Source organism: Citrus sinensis, chromosome 9 (genome assembly GCF_022201045.2).
Source record: "Citrus sinensis cultivar Valencia sweet orange chromosome 9, DVS_A1.0, whole genome shotgun sequence".
In the NCBI taxonomy this organism is placed as follows: Eukaryota; Viridiplantae; Streptophyta; class Magnoliopsida; order Sapindales; family Rutaceae; genus Citrus; species Citrus sinensis.
The window spans coordinates 3,587,539-3,615,508 of NC_068564.1; the positions used below are offsets into that span (position 1 = coordinate 3,587,539).

The window sequence follows — 27,970 nt, forward strand, 5'->3', positions numbered from 1 at the left end:
AATCGGTAAAACGCTGAATCTACACTTTACTTCATGCGGAATGTTCGCAAGAGAGAATTTGTATGTAGTCATATTCTAACGAAGATATCCTTACTTTAATAAATATATGCTACTAAAATATATTTTAAAAAATATTTTAATACATTAGAGACTATATTTTTTTATATCTGTTAATGTGTTAAAATTTGTTATTTTTTTATTTGTTAGTAGCATCAATGTTTTGTTAAAATGACAATGTCTTCATTAGATAATACATATATATATTTAAAGGTACAATAATGGGCGCCAGCTAAGTTACAACATATATAACTTACATCGACGGTCAACCTATGAGTAGTTTCCCATAACACATTAGTTGTTTGGCTAACTATAATTGAGCCAAATAAAAAAAACTACTTATTGGTTATAACAAGTTATATCATATGTAACTTAATAAGACCCATGATAATGATATTAACTAAAAGAAAAAAAAAATCAAATGTGTAACTGTTATAACATTTATACAACTATTATTTTAATGTTAAAATTCTTATGATGTAATTGTATGGAATAAAGAGGCGCTACCCTCCAATAGTTGTATCTTACATTCGATACAAATTTATCACATGGTAATAAGATCATAGTGAAAAGTTGACGAGGACTATTATATATAAGGTTCGGTTATGGTGGAGTACGAATTTTAGCTAAGTGATAAATAATAAATAATGAGTTATAATAAATTTTTTATTATTATTATTTTACGTGTATGGTTGAAATTCGTGTTACACCGTAGTGAACTCCGATACAGCGATAGCCTTATACATAACATACAACTGTCGTAAGATTAATGAATGGATGAAATTTCTTGTAAAGTCGTTCTCGAAACCATCTAGTTTGTAGGTGACAGGCTACAAAACCCTAAAGAGCAGATTAAAATTATGTACGTAGATTTTTCTTACCAAACACTCGTAGACTTTTATCATTCCCTGCAAGTTGAAGCACTTTCTTTGACACAAAAAAATGGGTAATTGCACAGTTAACGAATGGCTTCAAATAATTGTGATGAATTCGGTGGAGATAACGAGTTAGAAATTTATAATCATTGTCAAAGACTCATCATACGTGATTGAAACAAAATTAGAAAAAGAAAAAGGCCAAAAAAAAAAAAAAAACTGTTGCGTTGCAATGAATTCCGTATTCACTGTCGCTTTCGTTCGTTCACGGGATTGTAATCCAAAAAAATAGAAATAATGGTTTCTTTGGTGACTGATGTTATCTATTACGTAAAATCATAACCTCAGTTTTATCTGCGATGACTCATAAGATTGTCAACATGTTTGATAATAGACCAAAGTTTGATGACCCCTCTCATAACATTTAAGTGAAAGTTTGCTTTCACGAAATATACAGGTGTTTTTGATATTGAGGTTACACAGATATAATTTTTAAGTTATTGATAAATAATATCTGTTGTAGTTTAAAAATTATATTGATATGATATTTCATTTGTATGATGAAAAATTTATTAGATCTTTAATGATTTTATTAGTTATTATTTAAAATTTATATTTACTACAAATTATTATCTTTAATTTCATAATTATAATTTTTTTTCATAACAATTATATTTTAAAAAATACAACACCTCAATACCAAATATGAACTTAATAATAATAAAATTCATATAAATAAGTGATTGATTATTATTGTGTGTGTGTGTGTGTGTATATATATATATATATATATATATATATTCAATAGTCATATGTTAATGAAGGGTAAAAGTTCGTTTAGTCCCTATATTTTGAAGTTAGTGCCCGTTTAGTCCCTATATTTTTAAAAATACCTCAAACCATCCATACCATTAAATTATTGACACTTTTGGTATTATCTTTTGTTCTTTTTAACTTATTTTTATAATATTGCCCTATTATAATAATTTTTTAGACATTATTAAAAAGAAAAAAATAAATTACCAGTTTAACACCAAAAAATAAAATAAAATAAAAATATATATATTAATTTTTGTGGAACACACTCTTGAGTTAAAATATTAATTTTTCTAAAAAAATTGATAATGTAATTTTTTACGATATTAATTTTTTAGACATACGTGAGCTTCCACAAAAATTAATATATACCTTTTTGTTTTTATTTTATTTTTGAGTTTAATTTGATAATTTAATTTTTTATTCATATTAAAAAAAACATTATTGTAAAAATGTAATATTATAAAAGCAAGTTAAAAATAATAAAAAATAATGGTATAAGTATCAATATTTAGTAGCAGGGACGTTTTGAGGTGTTTTTAAAAATATAGGGACTAAATGAACACTAATCTCATAATATAAAGACTAAACAAGTTTTTAGCCGTTAATGAACCATTAAAATAGGAAACCAATCAACCTGCAAGTTGCAAGTTGCAAGTTGCAGCTAGGAGTCTGGTGGTGCGGAAGGGTCCCACTATCACCTAATCCTTCCATTATGAGATTCTTGAATTTAACCGGAACGTGATCTCCACGCGCCTATGAGGAGAGTAATCGTTCCACCGATCTCTGGACTTGTAACCCGATTGCCCGCCATGCACCCCAAAGTTTTCGCGACGATGTCTCACCAAAGCGATCAAAACGCGCGTGAGGTGAGAGCGTGAGTGGGACACACGTGTCAGTGCGGGCGCACGCGTGTAGGGCATATTTCTTTTATGTTTCTATCCGATCGATTCCTCTGTGTTCACAAAGAAACTAAGAAAGAAAGAAAGAAAGGCCGAGGTGGTGTGACGTTACGTTCAACGGCGGGCCCGTATCAGCGTTTGATCATTGGAATAGAATTCGCTCTTAATTTGAAATTTATTAATTTTTTTAAATTTTTTATTATATATTTTTTTAATAATAATATTTAAATAAAATTTAATTTTTTTATTTATTAATTATCAATTAATAATTAAATTATTTATTATGATTAAATTATTAAAGAATCTTAATTGTTGTCGAACTATGAAACTGTGATGGCAGGCGGGTGGATCCAGTTGCGGACGCTGGGTCCCGCAATGGGTCATTCTCAATCTGAGCTGTGCGATTGCCATTGGCGTTTGGCGCTATCTGTCATGATTAGGAGCCGCGCAATTTCCTCCGTGACCAGTAGCGCTGCCATCATCCCCTGTCTCACTCAAGTGGCTGTGCCTCCCTTCCACTTGATCGATTGATCACATACTCCCAAGTCCATCGTCCTCACTGTGCTTTCGGCTTTCTGTTTTTTTAATCTCTTTTTTTTTTTTTTTGTAATGAAAAATTTCAACTGGGTACTGTGAAAAACCGCCTATTAAATCCCTTAAATTAATTAAGAACGGCTCTGAGTTTTTTCTTTTTTCTTTAAGAAATATCTGTGATATAAAAAAATAGTTGTTAAGTTTTTAACAAAATTATTCACCATGTGAAAGCGATGCACTTCTTGGTCGTGTTGTTTTGAATAAGAGAATAATTAAATTAAGATTGATAATTAATGAATCTTATTTTTAAAATTATATTTAACTTTCTTTAATATTATATTATAATTTGGTGGGTAAAAGCTCATTTAGTCCCTATATTTTAATATTAGTGTCCATTTAGTCCCTGTATTTTTAAAATAATTCGAAACATCTATGCCGTTAAAGTATTGATACACATACCCTTACTCTTTTTTTTCTTTTAGCTTACTTTTACAACATTACCCTTTTATAATTATTTTTTATTTGGACATTAATAAAAAGAAAATAATTAAATTACCAATTTAACCCTATAAAAAATTATATTAATTTTTTTGCAAGCACCATTTGAACATTTGGTAGTTTGCATATAATTTTTGACAATTTAGTTTTTGACAATTAAAAATTAATATAATTTTTAAGATTAAATTGGTAATTTAATTATTTTTTTATTAATGTCCAAACAAAAAAATTATTATAAAAGGGTAATATTGTAAAAGTAAGCCAAAAGAAATAAAAAGTAATGGTGGGGGTATCAATACTTTAACAGCAGGGATGTTTCGAGGTATTTTTAAAAATATAAGGACTAAATTGATACTAATTTTAAAATACAGGGACTAAATGAACTTTTACACTAATTTGGTTGAAATCTACAGTTACAAATCTTATGAGACCATGTTTAGATAATTTTTTCCTAATATAAAGTGGATGTTTGAGGAGCGAATTGGATTTGCTTCTCACAATGCGTGCAAGAACTTGAACCCTACTTATATTACGCTCAATTATTGATTGCCCGCCCAGGTTAAGTTTACCCTACCATGACTTGACATAATGAATTTCTATTCAAAAGCTCATTCTTATTTCTTAAAGGTTTATATGATATGATGATTTGTAGGATTTGCTAATTAGCCTTAACCTACCTTTCTTAAAAGTTGATTAAAGTTAACTTAAGCATTTCATTTTAATCATTATTCACTACAATATCATCTTAATTTCGCAACAGTCGTTACTCTCACGCAAAGATTTGATATAGCTATAAAATGCCTCATCTAGGGACCAAACATGGACGGTCTAGATTATGGCGCATGTGATTGCGGTGTAACGGAGGTCACATATTACATCCACTTTTGCATTTGCGATTTCCCGCCACTCCAACCCCACCCCCCCGGCCGACGCGCGATGCAGCAAATGTGAAAATTCAACAATGCCCTCCAATTTCAAGGATTGTCCTCATTTGAGAAGACAACAAAAGGGTTCCTTCCTTTGGAAAGAAAAGTAGAAGACAGCGAAGGGTCCCATTATTGTCACCATCTGCATTTTTGACTGCGATGAAAGCCAAATGAAGGGGTATTATTGTAAATTAGATGAAAAGGGCTATCGGCCTTTATCCTTTTGTGTGAATCGAATGCAGGGCTGGACCCTTTTATGTGTATGGTGTCATTTTGAAGCATGAGCGGACGGTTATTCTTTTACTCGTGGCTTTTACATGTTTGTTAAATGACATAAATGTCATGTTTTGTTACTGTAGATATCCATCCACTTCGGCTTGGTGAGTTAGGCCGGTCAGCGAAGTTATCCATAAAGACTTAAAGCAATTAGGTCAGATAGTTAAGTTAATTATCCATGAAGACTAAGAGGTTGTTTGTTAAATGTTTGAAGTATGAAATTTTATTAATTTCAGATTTTTTTAAAAATATATTTGTTTGTTTTTAGAATTTATGTTTGATTTTCAGACATTTACATCTGAATAGAAAAAGTAAACTTTTATAACTTTTATCTGAATATAATAATGTCTGAATGACAAGTAAATTTTATATTTTAAAAATATATCCGTAAAACAACTTACTTCCCAAACTAAAAAATCTAATCCTCTTTTTTTTGTTTTAATTTATAAGGACATAAATGTCAAATAACTACGTTTTAGATTTTTTTTATTATAAAAACAAACAAGATGTCACTTATATTCACATATTTAAAAAAGAAAAACAAACACGTGATTCAAGTTTTCGTATTCAAACCCATTCAGACTTTAGAAAAATTTAGACTCATTTGGATTTCAAACAAAAAAACAAACTCTACCTAAGCTAATTAGGTCAGTTAGCTAAGTTACGTATAAAAACATAACTAATTAGCTAAACGAAGTATCTACATTATTTGATCAAGATAGCTTATAAATAGATTTGTAATGCTTTGTATACAATACAATTTAAAATCAATTCAAAATTTCTCTCTTTAACTATTACATCTAGTTCCCATTTTTCTATTAACATCTATAACATGTTTATTATTTTTGCTTAACAGTCGCATTTATAATACATGCCAATTGGCAATACCATGCATTTAAGATTGAGAGCATGGGTGTCCTGTGTCCCAACAATGGTTGAGTATTATTTTTTCCTCTCAATCTAACTAAGTAGGATAGATATCTATTCTATGAATATAACTAAGTAGGATAGGTATCTATTCTATTAATATAGGTGAAACAATATAGTCCTCTAATATTAAATAAATTTTTACGTGTAAATATCAATAAATTTTTAAATATAAGATAAATATTGGTGTTAAAAAAAAAAACACTCACATTTATAACGAAGGTCCATTTATGGCCTTGAGATTAATTTTTATTCATATTTATTTCAATTGGTTAGACCCATCATATAAATTTAGTAGGTGTATAGGTGCACTTTAACTGATCATATGAAAAAATTTATTATTAGTAAATTTTACAAATGAAAATTCAAATGATAAGGAATATATAAATAAGAACAACCAATGACGAAATTATAAATGAGACGGGCAGTCGGTCAATCAATCTCCAACAACTTCCTCATGCAAAAACCTCTTCATATTATTATTATTATTTTCATGATATTGTAGACGAATTAAGCCCAGCAGGTATCAACCAAATTGTGTTGCCACAGTTGTGTTACCTATGCAAGAGGATTGATACGATGCGTATCATAATTTTATTATCAGCGTTGTGAGCCCTTCGGTACAATTTTGCCAATAGAATCTTAATGCCCGTTCTGGTCGTGCACCGTAAGTGCGTGACAGCCCACATCAGATCATGATTCATGGATGCAACAGTACAAAAAAAATCCCCTAGAGCAAGCTTGTAATTCCGAAATTACTCCTGACAAACATTTTCCCGCGCGGCTGTAAGCCCGTAACAAATGAGATCAGAGACGACGACCATCATCATCATCATCATCATGATGCACCCTGATTTCGTCTCTGACTTGTTGGCCCCACCTCCTTCTCCCAGTCTCTTTTCACTTTAAGAATCTAACTGTCCTCCATTACCCGCAAATCAATGCCCCTCAAAAAAACAAAAAAAAAAGGTAATTCGTCCAATAAAAATAAAAATAAAAATCATAAAACCGAATGATTTTAAGCCCCAAAATTTAAATTTTAAATAGGTAATAATTTATTCCCTCTATATATTGCCTTACAGACACGACACCAGGCGTTTCAAATTTCTTTCATTCAAAGCTTCGCACTCGCACACAGCGCGCGCACACACTCACTCACTCAGAAACTGAAAAATGCCGCCGGTTACGGTGGTCCTCAGCCTCACGTTACTTACCATACTCCTCACCGTGTCACCGTCCATTGCCTGGCGCCCATGGCCCAACATGAAACACAACAGCTCTGAATACATCTACGGCAACTCCAAAAAATACGAGGGCTCATCCGAGTTCGTCCACATGAAGTACCACATGGGCCCCGTCCTCACCGCCAACATCACCGTCCACCCAATCTGGTACGGCACGTGGCTGAAGAGCCAGAAGAGGATCATCCGCGAGTTCATCAACTCAATCTCCGCCGTCGAGTCGAAGCGCCCCTCGGTCGCCGGCTGGTGGAAGACCGTACAGCTGTACACGGACCAGACTGGCGCGAACATCTCCCGCACGGTGCGGTTAGGCCAGGAGAAGAACGACCGTTTCTACTCCCACGGGAAGTCCCTCACGCGCCTGTCGGTCCAGTCCGTGATTAAGAGCCACGTCACGGCGAGGTCAAAGCCGCTGCCGATAAACCCGAAGGGCGGGCTCTACCTCCTGCTGACGTCGACCGACGTGTACGTGCAGGATTTCTGCGGGCAGGTGTGTGGGTTCCACTACTTCACCTTCCCCTCGATCGTCGGGTACACGCTGCCGTACGCGTGGGTGGGGAACTCGGCGAAGCTGTGCCCCGGGGTGTGCGCGTACCCGTTCGCGGTGCCGCAGTACATGCCGGGGCTGAAGGCCGTGAAGTCGCCAAACGGCGACGTCGGGGGTGGATGGCATGATAAGCGTGATCGCCCACGAGATTGCTGAGCTGGCGACGAACCCGCTGGTGAACGCTTGGTACGCGGGGCCCGACCCGGTGGCCCCCGTGGAGATTGCGGATTTGTGCGAGGGTATTTACGGAACGGGAGGGGGTGGGTCGTACACGGGGCAGCTGTTGGACGGTGAGGATGGTGCCACCTATAATATGAATGGGATCAGGCGCAGGTTCTTGGTTCAGTGGGTGTGGAATCATGTGGTCAATTACTGTACTGGACCCAATGCCCTTGATCAGTAGTATTTTTGGTTTTAGTAATTTTATTTCCCTTTCCCTTTTCTTTTTCTTTTGTTATTTTGTTATTTATTATTATTATTATTTGGTATATGCCATGGTGAAGGGTATTGTGGATGTTGTTTGAAGTGAAGTAAGGTGGTTAAAAGTTTGTTAAATATGTTGTAATAATTAATTAATTAGTTAATTAATTATTATCGGTATACCGTTTGTATACAAAATAGACGGTGTTATTTCCCGCCTTTTATTTTTTAAGTTACCAAGATTAGATTAGCAGATGGGTGTTTTATTGAATAATTTGACCATCTTTGGTCTTTTATTTAAATTGATTTATATTTCATTAAATTTGCTGAAACAAATCAATCTCAAATGCAAAGCAAAATTCATCTTTTTTTTTTTTTTATCAGATGAACTTAGAACTGAAGAGCTGTTCAATTAACTCCAAATCTTACCAGTTTCGTGTATCTCGGTGGTGCCCATGACTTGTTTCGCTTTTACTTATGAATCTGTAACTTTATTGGGATCTGTGATGCGAGGCTTATGATGTACTCTTTAACTTTTTTTTTTTTCTGTTTTTTTCCCCGTAAAAGATTTTTCTCCCATTTCGAGATGTTAACAAATTTTATTATTAAAAAACAAGCAGATTTTATTATGCACTGTTTTTTTTCTCTCTTCTCCGGCTAACTCAAAAGTTCTTGAAATGTTCACATCGGGAGTAAGAAATTGCAAAATCCCAGGAATAAATAATTATTTGTCTCTAATTATTTTTCGTTTCTTTGCCACTTCCTCGCCGCATAACCTTCGGGTGTTTGTCTTTTAAAACGAAGTCTGAATTTAACTTTTTTAGATATTTATTTATTTATTTTAAATTATTATTATTTTTTAACTTATCACTTATTGTTTTTGTTTTTTGAAACCGATTAAGCATCAGTTGATTATGAAGTACATGTCTATTACTGTATATATTATTACATTTTTATTGTATAAAGTACATGCACGTTATAAGAAGTCTCCACATAATTATGTTTAATTGAGAAAGGTTAAATCCGTGGGGATTCGAACCATTGCCCTCATAGTCATGCTTAACTTTGAGGGTAATGGTTCACCACTGGGCTATAAGCCCAGGTGGCAACTTATCACTTATTGTTAAATAATGTTATTTAAATAAAAAAATTCTACTTTTATTTAAAGTAAGTTTAAATAGAAAATTTTAATTTCAAATATCAAAAGTACCCTTAACAATTTATGTATTTCTAATATTATGTATAAACTTAATATTTTTATATTATTCTTGAAGTTATTTTTTTAATTACTTTAACTTTTTATTCACATGATAACATTAACTAAGCTGAAATATTGAACAAATCAAATTATGTCTATTGTTATGAAAAAAAAAATAAAACAACAATATTGACTTTATAATAAAGGTTAATATTATAATTACATCTTTTATTAAAAAATTAAATTAAGATCAACCATGATAGTATTTTCTTTTAATGCTACCAAATAAATCAACGTAAAAATTATAAATTATGAAGAATAAATATATGCACTACTTAAAAGAATATTTTTGTCAAACTACTAACTTTTAATTTTTTCTCTTCATATGTAGAAAAGACAAAACAAACATGTCATTCAAATATTTTCATACAAACCTATTCAGATTTCAAATTAAAAAAAAAAAACAAATGCAACCTTAGTATCAAGATTTTATAATTTTTTAAATTAAAAGCTATGGTTACTATAAAACAAATTCTAATTATGAAATAAATATCAATAGTGTATAGTTAATATGATTTTTTAAATAATAATTTTGATAAAAATAATAAAAATATTATAAATTATGCAACATACCAATAGTAAATCAAATTAACTTAATTTTTAAATTATAATAATTAGTATTTATCAAATATTTTATTATTACCGTGTTTAAACTATAATCACCTAATTTCAATATGAAATAGGACCTTAAAACTCTTGCCTTACAAATATATATACACGTATCTTGCAATTATTTGATGAAAATCTATGAACTAAGTTAAATAGACCTCTAAATTATAAAATAACTATATGAATTCATATAAATTAGCAAGTTTCTGTATTTGTAATATAATAATCAAAAGATGAAGAAAGGTTTCCACCAGATTTCAATCTAATGAATAATGATGGTTTCTTTTCTTCAAGCCCTTATAAATAAATTTGACTAGCTGGCTTCCAATTTGGGTGGCATTGATGATCGATGTTTCAATCAAATTAAAAATGGATGTTTAGTGAAAACAAACATTTAACATTTGATCCCATTAGGAATATAAAATCGTTTTGAGAGTTGGTAGAAGTAGAATCTTCTGAAAAGGACACGAAACATTGAGAGGAAGGAGCTTAGTGAATAAAAATATAAATAATCTAATAGTTGAGAGACCATTTTTATAATCTGATTAGTGACTTGAAGCGGCGGAAAAGCAGAACCGGCGCATGACATAAAATGAAAGCTCTGGATTCTTTTGACCTACAAAGGCTACAAGGTCTTGTTTGGATAAAGAAAACAAATCCCATGGGCTTATGCTTTTGTCTTTTCCATTAGCAATTTAGTGGCCAAGAGCATATTCGGAATTTTGGAAATAGGGTGTTTCTTTGACTTTAGGGGGAAAATAAAATAAAGGTTTTCTTGTTGTACTTTTATTTTTAGTGCTGTAAAACAAGAAAGCATTTTTGGTATTTGAAAGCGCTTTTGGCAATACCAAAAATGCTTTGAGTTGGCGAGCTAGCATTCTTGTGCACTGTGTGAACTAGATAAAAACGCCCCTAGAGAATCGAAGATGTTGCAATTCACTGTCCTGATAGATTCTCAAGATGTTTTAGAAATGGACCTTTTGACTTTCTATGTTAATAAATTTCGTCTATTTAAATAGAGATATTGTGCTATCTTAGTCTCCGTCCAAATCGACAGAATTCACTAATGAAAGCGAGTCTCAAAATCTATTTCTAAGACGATAAGAGTCTAATTGTTTATTGAAATAAATCACATGGTCCGAGTATCTTTTGCCCTTAACACAAAGATGCTAAAAAATGCTTTAATTCAAAACAATTTCCTACAGAAGCAAGTCAAATAGCACTGAGATTTTGCCTTCGGGGAGAAAAGATAACAAGGGTTGTACATAAGAGCATATAAAATTTGAGCACAAAAGAGCATATAAAACTAGAGTGTTGGTGCAAATTGATTAGCAGTGAAAGAGAAATTGGAAATAAGAGGAGACAGGAACAAGTCATTTCATTTTCAGACAACTTTGATACAGTCAGCAAAGCTTACTTCGGAATATTAGATTCAAATCAAGTAGCCAACTTGGATGTAGCAAGCTGAGCTGGTAATCTGGTGGTCCAAAAGAATAATCTAAAGATGTAACAACATTTGGCAATTCAAGAACTTGAAAAAGTTTATGATACTTAACCACAACAAACAATACATTTAAAAAAAAAAAACATAATAGGTTATGCTTCAGATGGATTCATCAAAGCCAAATAATTGTAGGTGGTTTAACAAATGAACAATCTGTCTTTCTTTATTGTTGTTACCATTTTTTGGTTTAGTTATAAATGCACTTGCTTGACACAACAAAGCTTTTATCTCTAGAGTATCGGTGCTAAACTAGAATAATAAATGAACATGCCTATCACATTCTCAATCTATACGTTTCATGTTACTTGATGAGAACATTTATTGACCTCACATGAGCATGGGCACTGTTAAGGAAGAATGCAGAGCATTAAAATTAAAGATCTTAGAGTAGATTGTAATTCAGGGCAAGAAGTGAAGGTGAAACGAGCAAATCACAAGCATGCAGATAACTCCAGTCCATGGCAGGACACGGTGCGGAACATTTTTCAGAGAGTTGCTAACAACCAAGTTGACCATGTCACAAGGATCAAAGAGAGTGCCAAAATAGAACAAGATTTACTTTCATGTAGATACAAGCTAAGCAAATATACAGGATCTGAAATTTCAAAAGTTCCATTCGGTTGAATTTTCTTTAGGATCAGCATACCACACAATGAGCCCCCATCGGTATATGTCCTTTGGTTTTTTATTATTTCCCATAGCATGCTTTAGAAGTAAATGGATTGCTGACAGCATCTTTTTGGTGATGACAGATGAGACGATATTTAATAGGGTGTAGCTTTTCAAGATAAATTCCAGAATAATAACTCAGAATATTATTAACTTACCAGGATCCCCCAAGCAATGCACATTGCAGCATTCATGTCTATAGATTTGATAGTTTCCAGAGCTTTACATATGTTAAAAAATGCAAGAAAGATAGCTTCTTCACTGCCATAGCACAGAAGAGAAGAATAAGTATATCCTGCCGAGAAGTACAAAAACAACATGTAAAATATTGTGCACTGACTCATACATTTGATTTGATGTCATCTTCATCATTATTTGATCCCAGCTGAAGCATGATGCATGGTGAAAGATTATCAAAAACAGAAGTCACGGTGTTCACATATTTATACCTTCCATTTCCAGAGAAAATCAACAAAATGAAAAAGTACACATTCATTGGTAATATAATGTGTCTTTGAAAAGAGGTTCCAGCCATCATATTAGACCCAGTAATTACAGCCTATCACAAAGGGAAAAGAATATCCATAATTCTACTGCATAGTCCAAGGCACAGTCCTCAAGAACTTGTAGAAGAATCTGCAAATACATCTACCACAGTCAACTTTTTTCATCAGCCACCAAACATAAGAAGCAAAAGTCGTTTTCATCACAAATTATAAGTATTTAGCGCTGACATCCAGCAGTAGTCACCTCTTACAACCAAAACTATCAGATTCAATACGTGACATCATTTTTGTTCTTTGACTTTCTCATTTTGCAGGTACTTCAACACTCCATATGCTACTGTTCCAGCAAAGAACAAGCCAACTGTTGGGGTGAAAGTTGGGTAAAGATACTTCACGAACAACTTATCCAACTCTTCTGGCAGGAAGCCTGTAGAAGTGAAAAAAATTGGAAGCAACATAAATTATGACTTTCAATATCTCAGTTCAACCAGCCTAATTTAATTTTGCTATAGAACCTCTCCACATGATCACATCTGATACAGTAACATGCAATAAGTGGAGAGGTAAACAATTTATCCACTCCCTCTACCCCACTAATAAGTGAAATCAATTCACTAGGCATCTTCAGGGAAAGACATGTCCTCAAATACAAATAGTTGAACTAGGATGCCACTAAGCAGGCACTGCCAATGTCTGTTAGATTGAAGAACTTGCAACTGACAAGTTTTATGAAGCAGCCAAACAAGTGACATTGTTTCATTGGGGCATCTGAAAGTAAGAGCTTCAGCTCTAATGATTCTACTACATATATAAAAGCTATAAATATTGAGCTTCATAAAATCTCTGAAACCTATATGGAACATATGCACGTCAGTTAAGAACTCAACTTCCAACTTGGTTTGTTTTGCACAGCTGGCCTGACTATATTTATGTGATCATGCACCTAAAAGTTATGCTGACAGACAAGGTTTTATATGTTTAACCAACTGGTTCATAATAAGTGTGTGCACGATTGCACTTTTGTGTGGACTTCCAGGTTTCTCAGGTTTACTGGATCAAGATCCTAAATATCTTAGCTATTAAATAGAGCTTTTTTCTTTTTTTTGTGGAAATCTGATTGTAGTCATTTGTCTGGACTTCAGCTCAGATGTCAGAAGAAACGAAGGGAAAATATACTCTAGTAGAACTCTAGCACCAGACACTACCTACAGCAGCTTAAACTTCTACTTCTACAGCATGCAAAAGCAACTGATTGGCAATAAGGTTTACAATTTTGCAGAGCTGTTATTTAAAAAGTTAGTCTTCATTCCATGAATTTGAACAATCAAGTCTGCTCCTAAACTCTGACGGCATGTTTGGTTTGGAGAAATGGAAGGAAAGGAGAGTAGAGGAAACGAGGAAAGGGGAAAGAAATAAAGGGAATAAGAGATGATTCCACATCAAACCAAACAATGAAATTGAGATTGACCCTCATTTTCTCTCTCTCTCTCTCCCCTTTCCACTCATCTCCTCTCCTCCCATTTCTTTCAACCAAACAAGTATTAAATTTACAGTTTTAAGGATAAGAATTGGCACATTAGTTTCTAACTACTAACTAGTCTCTATAATCAATCTAATGAACTGTACTAATTGTTCAATTCAAGGAATCTTCCAGCCAAAAGGAAAAAAAAATCACAAAAATTCAACTAAATTACCAAATTACTAATCAGAAATGCAAAAAGCATAGCTATAAATGCATCAACAAAATTTAATAAAGGCTCCAATTTTCATCAATTTTTATACCCGAAGCCGCAAGAGCAATCCCTTGAAAAAGAATGATTCCACCAACACCCAACCAAGCAAGAAGAAAAGCACTCTCATTCTTCATCATCTCCTTAGCTTTAGCCTCATCTTCTTTGCTCATAACACTCAGTTTCTCAACGGGATTCCGCCTAACAACCGATGCCCTCTCTCTTCTACCCTTTGGTTGTTTCTTCTTCTTACTCCCATCCGCCACACTAGGTTTCCCAGAAGTTGAAGAAGAAGAAGATAACGTTGAGGAGCCAAAGCCTTGGCCTGGTGAAGTGGGTTTGGGTTTCTTGGCCGGTGCTGATGCTGATTCTTCGATGGGTTCGGTGTTGATTGGAGTGTTCTGAGATTTGATGAGAGTGAGAGTGAGATTTGATTTGGGTTTGGGTTTGGATTGAAGAGGATGATAGGGTTTGGTGGTGAAAGATGACGGAGAGTGGATTTGTAGCGCCATTTTCAGTTTAGTTGGTTATTATGGCCCGTTTGCGTCAGTTCATTTATCTTCTTTGGTCTGAACTTGAGGAAATAACACTCATAAGAGTTAAAATTACACATTTTGCCATTAACTAGTTTTATAAAAGAAGTGAAAAAGAACAAAACATGAGTGTGCGTCGTGGTCCATTTCCCTCCTCAACAAAGTTGCCTAATTTTATCCTCCACAATTTTTTCCCACGCCATGTTTGTTCTCAGCTTCACTTGACCCAACTCCCCTCTCCTTGAAAATGCATAGATTTTATTTTATCAAAAAACCCACTTCTGTTGATGGCCCTCATCTCTTTCCCGCGCTTTCTTTCTCGACCGTTGGAGTCCAATCATCGTCGGTCTCTCCGAAGCAGACACAAATGCGTTTGTTGTGTTTCTCCAACAGCAGCAGCAACAAGCAAAGGCCGAAGTGGGTCCGCTGTTATTTGGTTCAAGCAAGATCTTCGCGTGGACGATCATCTTGGACTTGTTGCTGCCTCCAAGTATCAGGCTGTTGTTCCTCTTTATGTCTTTGATCACAGGATTCTTTCTCGTAAGTGGGTTTATTTTCTTTTCTTTCTTTTTTTTATTTGTTTTCATTATCGGGTTTTAAAATTTGGATTTTGTAAGGACAAAGGAAGATTCTTGCCCGCAACACCTTGAGTTTTATAAAATGATGGGCCATTCAAGAAATGATGCTTAAAATTTTGTTTGATGCTTAAAATGATGGATTATTCAAGAAATGCTGCATATGTGGAACCGACTATCGAGCGTGTCTATAATCCTATTATGATGATGAGAAAATTTTGTTTCTTTGTTGTGCTGACGCATGTGATAATTTATTCAGGTTATTCCAATGAAATGCTAGAATTGGTTATTTTTGCTTTGGAAGACTTGAGAAAGTCATTGAAGGAACAGGGATCTGATCTGATGATTAGATTTGGGAGAGTAGAGAATGTCATTCGGGAGCTCGTAGAAGAGGTTTTTACATGCTATATTTGCTTAGTATAATTATATGTTAATGAGGTCTAGTTGTAGTACTCATCCACTCACATTGTTAATTTTGTCAACAAGGACTGCAACAGGTGAAAGCTACCAGTGTATTTGCTGAAGAGGAGGTTGAGTACCACCTTCGCCAGATGATGGCCATTGTGGATGAAACCTTGGCAAAGGTCTCTCTTGTAGATGGGAAACCAAAGATTTGTTTATGGCAGACTCCATTTTATGATATTAAGGTGGCGATTTTTGCCTTGTGTGAGTTTTTAATATGTGATTACTTGGGTGTGCAATTTGATGGTACATATTCATATGTCACGCAGAATCTGAATGACCTGCCTGTGTCTCACAACGAATTTAGAAAACTTCAACGGCCTCTTACTTCACCTATCTTGCCTCCAACATTAGCTGGTGCAAAATTAGAAGCCGACTGGGGTAAGGTCTCAGTTTAATAAAACTGTATCTTGTACTACTACTTTCCCAATATTTTCTTATCTCAATTTTAACTTTACTAGGTTTAGTGTCTGAAAGCTTATGATATGCAATTTTGGTTAACCCTAGGGACAGTGATGATTGAACTATGAATCAGGTCCTCTGCCGACATTTGATGAGTTGAAGGAGTTTGTGAATGAGAATCCATGGAAATTAGAGGAGAGTTGGACTTTGATCAACAATATGTCAGCTGAAACAATATTGACAGACAAGTTATCAAAGCTGGGGAAAAGAAGTAAAAGAAATTTGAATAACCAACATTCTCCAAGGAAGAGACTAGATAAATCTTTTTTTGTCACAGATAAAGGAAACACTGTAGGAGGTGGGACAAATGCTGTATTGAATGCATTGCAAGCATATTTGAGATACTTGGAGGGAACAGTTCGAGATGACTGGCAAGAGTATGTGGTGACACTATATGCCAGTTTATTTTGACCATGCAATAGATTTTCTAAGATGTGTTGAAAATCTCTTAGTAGGACTCTACTAAGCACTATTCATACTTTATTAAAGCAATATATCTTGATCTCATATTGTGAATTGCTGCTGCCTTATTTTATCATTCTTGTCACTCATGAATTGGATGGTGTAAAGCAGAATAATGTTTAACAATTAAGTTGTAAATTTTAGTGTTTAAAATTTCGTGTTAAAGCTAATTAGATTCTATTAAAATGTGATATGACATTACAAGAAATTTCTTTTTGGCTTGATTTGGTATCAGGCTGCAAGAAAAGCTACGCAATGCCGAAAGTCGTGATGGAGCTTCATTTGCTACACTTTTTGGCCCAGCCCTTTGTCTCGGCATCATATCTAGAAGGGGAGTTCACTATGAAGCTATCAAGTTTGAGAAAGAACGGAACGCTGGATTTTTATCTCCCTTTGGATATTCTGCTGCCACTATTGCTGCAGCAGCTGATGCTGTTTGCTCAATGGAGGTACGGTGATGCACAGTTGATGCTATGGTTGTTTCATGTGATTCTTTTGGTCACTAACTGTTAGGTGGCGTTTTCCTTTAATTTTTTTTATTTAATCTATGATTTTCATACAGAGCCTTTTAAGAATTTCAGCTTTTTTCTGGTGCAGTGGTACTGGCTTATGTCTCTAAGAAGTCTAAGAAGTAACGAAGGAGTGTATTCTACACGAATTTGGAGATGGAATGGCTATCAAATACAGGTTCACAGTTGAAGACTGATCATGCATTTAATAATCACTTTACTTAAAAATCATTGGGGTGTAGTTTGTCATTCTTATGGGGGGTTTATTGTCCTTAATTCTGGATAAATACTTAAACAAGATTAAGTTGATTTCACTTATTTTCCCTAGGGAATTATTTTGCAGTATACAGTTGCTGGTAAAGAAGGTCCTGCCATTTTGCTTGTGCATGGTTTTGGTGCATTCTTGGAGCACTACCGGGACAACATATATGACATTGCTGATGGTGGAAACCGTGTTTGGGCAATTACACTTTTAGGGTTTGGCAGATCAGAAAAGCCAAATATTGTCTACACTGAATTAATGTGGTCTGAACTGCTGCGAGATTTTACTGTTGAAGTTGTGGGTGAACCTGTGCATCTCATAGGGAATTCAATTGGTGGTATGTTTTTAAGTACCAACCTGACGAGAGGTAAATTGTATGCTTTCTTGCTCTCCATCAATTACCTATTGTCACGATCTATTATCTGCAGGCTATTTTGTTGCCATTGTTGCTTGTCTTTGGCCTGCGGTGGTCAAGTCTGTTGTCCTTATCAACAGTGCTGGCAATGTTATTCCTGAATATTCGTTTCTGCAGTTCTCCAATGTATGTCTTGAATACTTGCTGCACAAATCCCTATTCTATTGACATGTCGAGCTGAACTACATTGGCTAGTAAATTAATTTCTAAGATTTCATGTGTCAGATTATTAATTTCTATATCTTTTGCCCCAAAATTATGAATAGTAGGATTTTGATCTGCATTTCAATGCTATTAATTCTAAAGATGTCTGGAGTGTCTGGTAATGGTGAACTGCTTATATCTATGATCTATGAAATTCATTCATCTAAGTGAGGTACAAATGTCCAGGAGAGACAGGCTTCAGGGCCCATACGGCTAGGTGCTCAGCTCCTCTTGTTCTATTTGAGATTGAATATTAGCAACTTTGTAAAACAATGCTACCCAACTGTAAGTTTTTCCCTTTTCCTGCTTCCATCTTTGTTATGTTGGTCCTGGATGTTGTATGGTGAGGAATTTCGCTCTCTTTCACTTTGCAGAGAAGAGAACGAGCTGATGATTGGCTTATCAGTGAAATGCTAAGAGCTGTATCCTCTTCAATCTTCATTTATTAAGTTCATATATTTGTCTAGAATCAGTTTTAGGGACTGCAGAGTAATTGGTCTATCTTAAGGGAAAAATCACCTTAACACATATTGAAGTCCTATGATCCCGGTGTGCTAGTGGTGCTGGAAAGTATTTTTAGCTTCAATCTCTCACTTCCTCTTAACTATCTTCTGGAAGGATTCAAAGAAAAGGTTTTAATTATACAGGTAAATCGTATATGGTCTGCATGCTGAAGAACTAATACAATCTGTTTATCTACCTGATCTGTTAAGATGGGGGCTTCATTGTTCATTTCATTTTTCATTGCTAATTATTACCATTTTATTTGCTTTTAGGGAATCAAAGACCCAATATCCGACTCAAAGTCCAAAGTGGCTATGCTTAAAGAACATTGTGCTGGCATTGTAATCAGGGAATTGGATGCTGGTAATTTTACTACTGTATTCTCAAAATTTGTTTCCTTCTTTCCTTGCTTTTTCCTCTCTCCTCACATTTCCCTGTGCATTACAGGCCACTGCCCCCATGATGAAAAGCCAGAAGAGGTGAATTCTATCATCAGTGAATGGATAGTAACTATTGAAAGTAAAGTACCAGCAGAGAGCTTTTTGTAGTAAATGAGGAAGTGATTGCTAGATAGATTCTGGAGTTAGAAGGGGAGGGCCTAAGTTAACGTATCTTAGCGCCTGCCGAGTTAGAAGGGGTATCTTTCTACCTGATGGTCGCTATAGATTCTAGAGTTAGAAGGGGTATCTTTCTACCTGTTGGTCGCCCTTGTGAGACTATCATTTACTGAGATTGTATGTTTTATGTAGAATTGCAAATGCAGCCATCATTTATTATTCTGTATATGATCATTGAGTTCTTTCATTTGCTTCCAACACTAAATTCCATAAGCTAGCTTTTTGAAGAAATGAAAAAAGAAAAAAAAAAGTGAAAAACATAGTGAGTATTTTCTTCCATTATTTGTTTTTCTAGCAAGTCAACAAAGTTTCAACCTCCGCAAAAAGGAACGAATGAGTTTGCAAAAGGGGGGAAAAATGGCATCACGGATCCAGCCTTCTCTTCTAGGCAAAAGAATCGCTATTAAAATGTACAAAAACTTGGAGCTTCAGTCTCCGCTCACACTGAGTATGTAAATTTCCCAGCAAATGGTTGGCGGCTTGCTTGACTAGATCTTAAGCCACACTTCATATAGCCTTGTCGACTTTCAGCAATTTCTCTCGTGCAGCTCTATTTCTTTTCTCTTCTCTCCTTGGCTCTAACTTTAATTCTATAATTTTCTTTCTCCAATTTAGCTATAGGAGAATCTGCTCTTGCTTATCTTCCATGAGCTTCACTTCATCTGAAAAGCTTGTAATGTCTGGAACTATCCCTCCATTGCAATACCTTAGAATCCCATCGCCTACTAGATCATTCAACATATCAGCAGGTTCTTTTGCTCCACCATGCTGCAAAAATTTTGTCCTAATTGTGGTTCCTGTGGTTAATGACAGTGGATCCTCCTGGCATAGCTTTTGCCAAATTGTTGCAGCAAAACATTTGGCGTACAAGTAGCTATAATAGCCTACATGAATAAAGGAACAATCATCATAACTTGCACCAGATTGTTCTGCATAATGTTCAAACAAATTAAAACATTTCTAGATTACGAGCAATTCATGCTAGTCCTTGGACATGACATCAATGTTGCTTAGACAGACACTGCACACAACCACAGACAAGCAAAATCGGATAATGATTAAGCACCTAATGAGACATGATGTCAGACATACCAGCACCGTAATTAATGAAGTGACTAAATCGGATATGCCAATGAGTGCCCTCAACATGATTCCAGCTGGTATGTTGCCTTTTCATATCTGCAACAATAGAACTTGTATCTCTGGTTTGACCTAGCCGTTCCCCAAATAGTGTTTGGTCTACCAAAGCATAAAATATCTGATGAATGCGAAACAAGCAAACAAACATCAGTCCACACTTCTACCTACTCTTGTTAATTAAACACAGTAAGCAACAATTATTGACAAAATCTTGGCCTTGACAATGAACCTGACGTTGCAATTCAGTTGCGGCAAACATGTCTCTGGCCCCTTGCATTGACTTCACCAACTTCTCGGGTACTATTTCACCTGTTAAATAGTGTTTGGCAAATCTCCTTAAAACTCGGTAATCCCATGCATAGTACCTGGGGATATCACCAAACACGACGTCAGGATGACATTACAGCACAGGATGTCAGGATGACATTGCAGCACAGTATCCTTATTCACTTCTTACACACAAATGAATGAGAAATATGATTAACCATTTTGTCAAACAAATTGGAATTTTAATGTATTCTAGATACTGATAAGTTGCAAAATAAAAATATGCAAAAATGCCAAGTCATTTCTACAAGTTTTGTTTGATTGAATTGGACAGAATCATGTACGTGACAAATAAAAAAAGGACGAAGCTATTGATAATGAAGGGAAATAAGGAAACGAATGATAGTTGAAAAGTTGAGACTAGCTTATATTTCAGTAGAAATTTCAAGTAATTGTGAAATTAACTCTCCCCTTCATTCACCATTTTTGTAGCAACCTGAATCAGTTCCATTTGGACAGCTACACCAATAAATTGTTAGGTAAGGTCAACAAGAATTGGATCTACAAGTCTGTGAACCATTGTCTGTTTTATGGGAGATGTATCACAGGGTTGGTATGGGACATTCACGGATAAGAGAAGAGGGTAGAAAAATAGAATGATCTCATGTATGGTTTTCAGTGTACAAATGTAAACTGTGATCCAATGTCATGGAGAAGACTTTTCATAGATCATCTGACTTCTCATAATTTTTTTCCTTCATTTTCTCCGGCCAATTGGAAGACACTTATTAATGAAAACAGGCATATTAAAAATACTGGACCATTATCTATTAATCAAGAACTATTTCACAGCATTTTATCCCAAATATTTTCTTTTTTTAAGAAAAATAATTAATTAAAAGCAGTTTAAAGAAAGATGATACTGTAGAACTTGCAGCATTCTACTCACTCAAATAGGTTTGAAGGTGTCTCAGCAAAGTCAAGAGCCACCCGGGTGCCAGAAAAGTGTTGGTAATCCTACAGAATAGTTAAAATATAAATTGCAACGTACAAATCAGATGCACGCAAATCGCATTTTTGTTCACTTAGTAGTAAGTTATTAATAAAATACCGTTCTTGAGAGCAAGGAATGAAGAGCGTGTCCAAACTCATGAAATAGAGTTTCTACTTCATGATGGTTGAGCCTTACAGATAAATTATGTGAACCTGGAAAGTTGCATATCAGGGCGACAACCTGCAGCATATCAAACCAAAACTTAAGAAAAAAGGCACTAATTTTCAGCTCAAAAACATTCTTCAGGATTATCAATGCATTAAACTTTATTCTCAGAGAACAGAATTTCCAAAAACACGCATCCTGCCATGAATGAATCTGGTACAAGCAAGGAGACTAAAATAGGGCTACTTATTTTATAAGTTCACCGACTGTCTCATGCTGAAGCTGGGATTATATCTAGGTAGTCTTCCTCAGACCATAATTCAGTAGAGTACTACAGGTTAATGACCTATTAGATGCACTTCCCGGAAGAATGCTATTGAATAACAAACTGATCTTCCAGCTCTCATGAATCATGAAAGAGATGCAGACATAAAACCATGTCAATATACTCTCACATACATGCTGACATTTAATGGATAAACAAATGAGGATAAAGTCATTGAATAACTACTAAAATTCTACCCATTGTGCTAAGAGTCCGCATGACCTAAAAACCAAAATCCAGAAATTATGTTCTTTAAGGTAATTCACAGTATTATAATGAAAATTTTGTAAAACACATCCATCAGATCTAGCATGGCTGCTCAGGAGCTTAAATTCTGCATGGCTTATCCAGAAAATGCCTTCAAAGGAAGATGTTGTGAGAAATTAGGTTTTCTCAGCTGTTAGGCTTTTTACCAATGTCAGTAGGCCCAAAATATTAATGGAAAAGCTTGTTGTGCACAAGGTACAAAATCTGACTAGTGATCATTTAATTACCAGAGAAAGTCAAACTGCGAAAACTACTTTTGAAACCATCTTGTATTATAGCAGGAACATATAAAAGGAAACACCAAATTCTCAATATCTGTGGAATCTACAAAAACATACAGGAAGCTGGTATTCTGTCTCAGATAATCTTCGTCCACCTTTAATTGCAAAGTTAGCACAACCAGTATACTTGCCGGCCCTCGAGTATAAATCAAGATACAAATACCCCATCTCACCCTGAAAACAAGGGTGAAATGATTCAAATCAAGATTGGAACAGCAGAATGAAGCCTAGAGTATAATCAGACATGCACAGCAGTTAATAGTAAAAACTGTTTATAGCAGTCAAAGCCAGATTCTGAATGTCTTTGAATTTAGAAAAAGAGGAAAGCAATGCACATTAAGACTTCAAACACAAATGTGTGTGTATTTCTACTCTCAAGTGGCTGGATAGATTTAAGATTATCTCTGATAAAAAAGCATACCCAAAATATTGAATTCTACACCAAAACTTAGGAACATATACAATGTAGTTTACGATCAAATCCAATATGATTAAGGTTTTAGTCAAAATGTTTTTTAAATATTGAGAAATTTTCATGTCTTATCATCCATGGACACACTTCTTCAGGATGTTGAAGAGACAGTTTCAGCACATCCGGGTGCCATGATTCTCCTGGTGCAAGGGGGACACTATGAAATGTCACACCAAATAATGACTCTGCCAGCATTTTCAAACCCTCAATGCATTGCCCTAAGGGAAAATATGATGCCACAACCTGCCAAATAAATCATTGCATTCAGAAGAACAGGAAAAAAAAAAATTGAATATCTCAGCAAGGAAGAAACACTATTCCAGAAGATAATGTGGAAATAAAGAAACAAAAAGAATATAGTCACCATCTGCAGTCGTAAGAGCAATATTATTGTAAAAAAAAAAAAAAAATCTGCGCACATTCAACGCACAGAATGAGTAAAATAATTTTACTTACACAAGCATCTAAATTGTAAGTAGATGACTTCATCATTGCAGTGTAGTATGCTTCATCCCATGGCTCTAAATGTACGTATTTCTGACCACAACTTTTCCTCTTAAAATTCTTAATTGCCTCAAACTCCTACAGGAAATGTATATCTCATTAAAATTCAATAACTGCAACACAATATACACTAAAATGAGAATGTAGAAACACTTTAAACCTCACAACTGTGTGCAAAGAATATTATACCTCATCAGCCTTTGGCTTGATCATCTTGCTCATCTCAAGCAGGAAGGACATCACAACTTCTGGAGATGAAGCCATGTTTGGCATCACGATAAATTCAGCATAGGATCTGTACCCCATTATCTGCATATCTCAATTTGAAGAATAATGATAAATAAATAAAAAATAGCATAAATAAAACATATGGTTTGAAGTCAGGAAGCAAACGGTCAAAGGATAGCATATGACCCACTGTCTTTTCACTCAAAATGGTAAAAGCTTGCAGAGAAATGCTTTTTTTTTTTTGGGTTACCGAAATGCTTGTGTCTATGCAACTACAATGTACTTTTTAAGTGAAATACAAACATAGATGAAAGTCACTTTGTTTAAGTTCTCATTTTGCGAATTATGTATTTATCTTATTTCACAATATGTTACTGATGAGTTATTTTTGTAACTTCCACCAATAATTTGGCCAAAAGAAAGAGCAACAAAAATGTGTAATATAACTTGATAATCCACCAATGAAAGTATAATTCATTAGTTATGAGTGTTTCACCCCTAAATACATACAGCAAATGACTTCCCAAGAAAATTAGAGAGATTTCTCCATTGTCAAAACTTTAAGAATATTCAGTTTTAAATATTATAAGATATACATCCATTATGGAAAATCATACAGACATAGGTACAGAGAATTTATCAGATCAAACAATATCTCCTAATATCCAAATGTCTCATGGCACTATATGCATCTTCCGGACCATATTATAGTTACCAACCTGAGCAAGCTCATTACGAGCAGCTACAAGCAAATCAAGAACTTCATGATTAGCCTGTGGGACAGAATGACCTTGAATATACACCATTTTTCTGACCTGCAGAAAGAGAAGAAAAAAGGGGGAAAAGCACATTATGAATTCTAAATGCAATAGTAAATAACTTCACATGGTTAGCAACTTAAAATTCTGGCATCTGTTCCTTGTCAGAACAAAATCTTACTAAGTAAGCACATTCATTTGCATGAACAATGGGGAAAAGTATCCAGCCAGGAGACAATTTCTATCCAGCCAGGAGACAATTTCTAACAGCCACGATCAACCTATCCTATGTTTACAAGAATGTTGAAACAATGAAAGCAAGATATTTGCAAAAGTTTAAAAGGCACCTCATCATCGGATGTGCATTGCAGAATCGACTGCAGAGTGCGTGAGTCAGTTGTTATGCGAAATCCTTTTTCTTTCTTGTTATCCCATGATCTTAACGATTCCCTTGATGGTCCGGATGTCAATCGACAAATAGGCTTAAGGAGATGGTGAATATGTTTCGGGATACGTGATTCTGGAAATATATCCACATGACCTGGATCATTTATAATATTTTGATTGAACCTGACCCGTTGACATTGCAGGCATAATATGAATAACAATCAATTAGTTAACAATTCAGACATAGTTTAACAATTCTATATGTTACAGAATCTAAGATATCAGGGGAAGAGACATAATACTCACTCTCTGCACAGTTGAAAAATATCCATATTTAGCTGATTTACACGATCTAGTTTATCTGCAGAGAAAGTAGGCTGTTCACTTTCTGAAAGTTGTTAATAGTCTGTTGACAGAGCCAAAAGATAGTAGGAATGAAATAGATACCAGCACAGAGATGAATTCCACCCTTTTCAAAGTCACTACGTAGGTGATTAGCAGCCCTATGAGCTTCCTTAGAAAGCAAATAACCATCTAGCTCGGCTTTTTTTACCGCATCATACAGAGTATGATTTGTATTCAGATACTGTAAGCCAGAAAACACGCCAATAAATTTAAATCCAACAGTCAATGAACTCAAAGAGGTTTGTCTGAAAAAGGTAAAGAACAACTTTAAGGACCATACTTAAAATCAAATCCACAGCTGATTGCATTAGAGTTGAAAAACTTTCATGCAGCTCCAATCACACAGATTTAACTTACATGCTATAAAGTATTGAAAGAAATTCATTTCAGCAATGCACCAAAATTTAATCTGCCTTGCTTTCAGTTTAACAACACTATAACAAATCGGGCTTTGCTTGGCCTTTCTTGATCATAAGTTGTCAGCCAAAAAAAGCAATGTGATGCAAGATCTTCCTTCCAATTCTAGGCACAGACTATTAATTTCATATTATTCTACTTCACTGATATTTTCTACCAAACCAAGGAACCATAGTCCATGATGCTTTGTCTAACGATATTGTGTCAGGATAACCTTCTACTCATGGGATAGAATGCCGGTTATCAATCTCCCCAGCAGTTAGTTTTGAGTATTGGTTCACATTCTAACCCCCCTCGATGGGCAACATCTATCATTTTAGATCATGGGAATATATCCTAATGTACAATGCAGTATAAAAATAATAATAACTATGTTAAATTATTCTGTGCATAAAAGAGACAAATGTGTGCATCAACTGATCAAAAACCAGAAACTAAATGGATCACTGGTCACCTCACATGTAGATATTCACTGATTCTCATTGATGCCTTACTAGCCTCCTCAACAAATTCTCTGATACACTCAAAAAGAAATTATAATAAATAACTGTAAAAACAATGAGCATTGGCATCTTAAAAGGGGGAAAAAATTATCATATGTGTTACTAGGAAGAAAGAACGGCACAGAATTTAAAAAAGAACCTGTCAGGATGAGTTTGTCTACATAGCTCCGCAGAATCAACAACGGAACAGACCTTAAAAACAAAACTTCGCCAATTACTCGAGTATTCTCAACAAACGAATTAACAAATTGAAAAAACAAACGAGTCATATGCAGCAAAGAGAAGATGCTTATAGAGAGAGGAAACTGACTGCATCTGAAATCTCATCCATTGCTCGAATAATTTCCACAGATGAAGGCATTTCGGATATATAATTAACCAATTCACTGGACCTGACAACAATAAATTTTAATAACGACTTTAAATAACAAAATTTAGAACTAAAAAGAAACAGTGTCATCTGTACGAATCAAACACTAATGCAAATTGCTAAAGTTGAAAAATTTAACTTCCAACCCGCTTCACTGTATTAAAAAAAATTAATTCAAACTTAGATATATTACGTAACAAAAAAATCAATCATTCCGCTTCCTAGGCTGCAAAATTAACTTATTCTAATCCAAATTTTCCGGAAATATTTCAAAATTTTTATGCTTTTAGTTTCAGTAGCTTCACCGTTTAAGAATACTCTAATTAAGCTATAAATATGTGCACATATTTGTTTTGTATGATTTATTATTATTATTATTTTAACCTCTCGATGGCGTCATCGACGAAACGTTGAAAGCCATTGGGAGACTTCAAGTGGTCAAAACCGTAGAGACCGGTAGGGACTCCGTTGGAGGTCCGTGTGTAGAAATGGCGGGTCGTGGAATGATCCGAATAACACGATTTGCAACGGACGAAAGGAGCGGTTCTGCGGATTAGGGTCCACATTTGATTTGGTGCTGCGGCAGTGCGGGGGAGGCGCCGCTGTGCGAACGTCAAAACGTGTGCGATGATAAATTTTGAAACTATGGACCGGATTCGGGTTACTAATACTAGGTCCTGATACGCGAAAAAAATGGGCTAGTGCAAAAGCAGGCCTATTTCGTGGTTTTTGAATAGAGTATGGCCTCTGACACACTCGAAGTTTGTCATAAACCCCCTCTTTACTTGAAATTACTTAAATAACCTAACATAAATTAATTCATTTTTTATTTTGAATGAAAATTCAGTTATACATTTATACAAATTCTTTTAACAAATTTTTTAAACCCACCCCATTTCATAATTTAAATTTTAATTGAAAAGAATTTTAAAAAATTATAAAAAAGTTTAGAGTTATGAAAATAGAAATTATAAAAAAAGAAAAAATTTAAGATAATTTTAATATTTTAGGATTTTTATGCAATTTAAAAATATTTTTTTAGTAAAATTTTATGGGAAAATGGTTGATTTTAATATATGGATTTATATTTTATCAATTTAAATTAGGGGCTATAAGAAAAGAAATTCAAAAGGGATTTTTTAAGAATTTTAGAAGAGTGTTAAAGGCTCTACTCTTTTGAATAATAG

General features: G+C 34.5%; 4 protein-coding genes across 8 annotated transcripts; 2 read left to right on the top strand and 2 right to left on the bottom strand.

Annotated features, from left to right (window-relative positions):
- The first annotated feature begins 6,858 nt into the window (after nucleotides 1-6,858).
- Nucleotides 6,859-8,217, top strand: LOC102619166 (protein EXORDIUM-like 3). Its single transcript, XM_052434355.1, is given in 2 exon segments — nucleotides 6,859-7,710; nucleotides 7,712-8,217. Coding segments are annotated over 2 exon segments (1,017 nt in total). The 5' UTR covers nucleotides 6,859-6,984; the 3' UTR covers nucleotides 8,003-8,217.
- A 4,319-nt stretch (nucleotides 8,218-12,536) lies between these two features.
- Nucleotides 12,537-14,884, bottom strand: LOC102619762 (protein LPA2). Of its 2 annotated transcripts, XM_025092149.2 has the most exons (3): nucleotides 14,348-14,884; nucleotides 12,810-12,992; nucleotides 12,537-12,695 (listed from the first exon to the last, which is right to left on the bottom strand). In XM_025092149.2, exons 1-2 carry the CDS (start codon nucleotides 14,805-14,807, stop codon nucleotides 12,847-12,849), a joined length of 606 nt encoding a protein of 201 aa, XP_024947917.2. In that variant the 5' UTR covers nucleotides 14,808-14,884; the 3' UTR covers nucleotides 12,537-12,695; nucleotides 12,810-12,846. The 2 variants fall into 2 exon arrangements, with proteins under 2 accessions (XP_024947917.2, XP_024947916.2); XM_025092148.2 differs by having other exon boundaries at nucleotides 12,537-12,992; nucleotides 14,348-14,883.
- Nucleotides 14,885-14,959: 75 nt separating this feature from the next.
- Nucleotides 14,960-19,487, top strand: LOC102620220 (uncharacterized). 4 transcript variants are annotated; one of them, XR_008051610.1, is made up of 15 exons: nucleotides 14,960-15,368; nucleotides 15,663-15,796; nucleotides 15,901-16,050; nucleotides 16,135-16,246; nucleotides 16,401-16,704; nucleotides 17,025-17,238; nucleotides 17,387-17,476; nucleotides 17,642-17,927; nucleotides 17,989-18,101; nucleotides 18,366-18,464; nucleotides 18,554-18,601; nucleotides 18,716-18,826; nucleotides 18,956-19,046; nucleotides 19,131-19,332; nucleotides 19,379-19,487. XR_008051610.1 is itself a non-coding variant. In XM_052433228.1 (14 exons), the coding sequence occupies exons 1-14, from the start codon at nucleotides 15,116-15,118 to the stop codon at nucleotides 19,229-19,231; spliced, it is 2,106 nt and encodes a 701-aa protein (XP_052289188.1). In that variant the 5' UTR covers nucleotides 14,960-15,115; the 3' UTR covers nucleotides 19,232-19,487. The 4 variants fall into 4 exon arrangements, 3 of the variants coding, with proteins under 3 accessions (XP_052289188.1, XP_006490082.2, XP_052289189.1); XM_052433228.1 differs by having other exon boundaries at nucleotides 19,131-19,487; XM_006490019.4 differs by having other exon boundaries at nucleotides 17,642-17,897; nucleotides 19,131-19,487.
- A 64-nt stretch (nucleotides 19,488-19,551) lies between these two features.
- Nucleotides 19,552-27,449, bottom strand: LOC102620869 (mitochondrial intermediate peptidase, mitochondrial). Its single transcript, XM_006490021.4, has 17 exons — nucleotides 27,168-27,449; nucleotides 26,724-26,805; nucleotides 26,553-26,605; nucleotides 26,370-26,424; nucleotides 25,536-25,674; nucleotides 25,395-25,449; nucleotides 25,049-25,271; nucleotides 24,663-24,758; nucleotides 23,905-24,024; nucleotides 23,668-23,793; nucleotides 23,299-23,454; nucleotides 22,797-22,913; nucleotides 21,819-21,941; nucleotides 21,657-21,724; nucleotides 20,670-20,805; nucleotides 20,393-20,558; nucleotides 19,552-20,184 (listed from the first exon to the last, which is right to left on the bottom strand). Exons 1-17 carry the CDS (start codon nucleotides 27,347-27,349, stop codon nucleotides 19,916-19,918), a joined length of 2,166 nt encoding a protein of 721 aa, XP_006490084.2. The 5' UTR covers nucleotides 27,350-27,449; the 3' UTR covers nucleotides 19,552-19,915.
- Between the last annotated feature and the right edge of the window lie 521 nt (nucleotides 27,450-27,970).

Excerpts from the sequence above, each read along its gene's own strand:
- LOC102619762 (XM_025092149.2), bottom strand. The coding sequence starts at position 14,807 with ATGGCGCTACAAATCCACTCTCCGTCATCTTTCACCACCAAACCCTAT. Across the intron at positions 12,993-14,347 it reads GATTGCTCTTGCGGCTTCGG|GCTTCCTGCCAGAAGAGTTG; the intron begins GTATAAAAATTG and ends TCACTTCTACAG.
- LOC102620220 (XM_052433228.1), top strand. The coding sequence starts at position 15,116 with ATGGCCCTCATCTCTTTCCCGCGCTTTCTTTCTCGACCGTTGGAGTCC. Across the intron at positions 17,928-17,988 it reads AAGTACCAACCTGACGAGAG|GCTATTTTGTTGCCATTGTT; the intron begins GTAAATTGTATG and ends TATTATCTGCAG. Across the intron at positions 18,602-18,715 it reads TCAGTGAAATGCTAAGAGCT|TCCTATGATCCCGGTGTGCT; the intron begins GTATCCTCTTCA and ends CACATATTGAAG.
- LOC102620869 (XM_006490021.4), bottom strand. The coding sequence starts at position 27,349 with ATGTGGACCCTAATCCGCAGAACCGCTCCTTTCGTCCGTTGCAAATCG. Across the intron at positions 25,450-25,535 it reads TGGAATTCATCTCTGTGCTG|ATAAACTAGATCGTGTAAAT; the intron begins GTATCTATTTCA and ends CTTTCTCTGCAG. Across the intron at positions 20,559-20,669 it reads CAACTGAATTGCAACGTCAG|ATATTTTATGCTTTGGTAGA; the intron begins GTTCATTGTCAA and ends CGCATTCATCAG.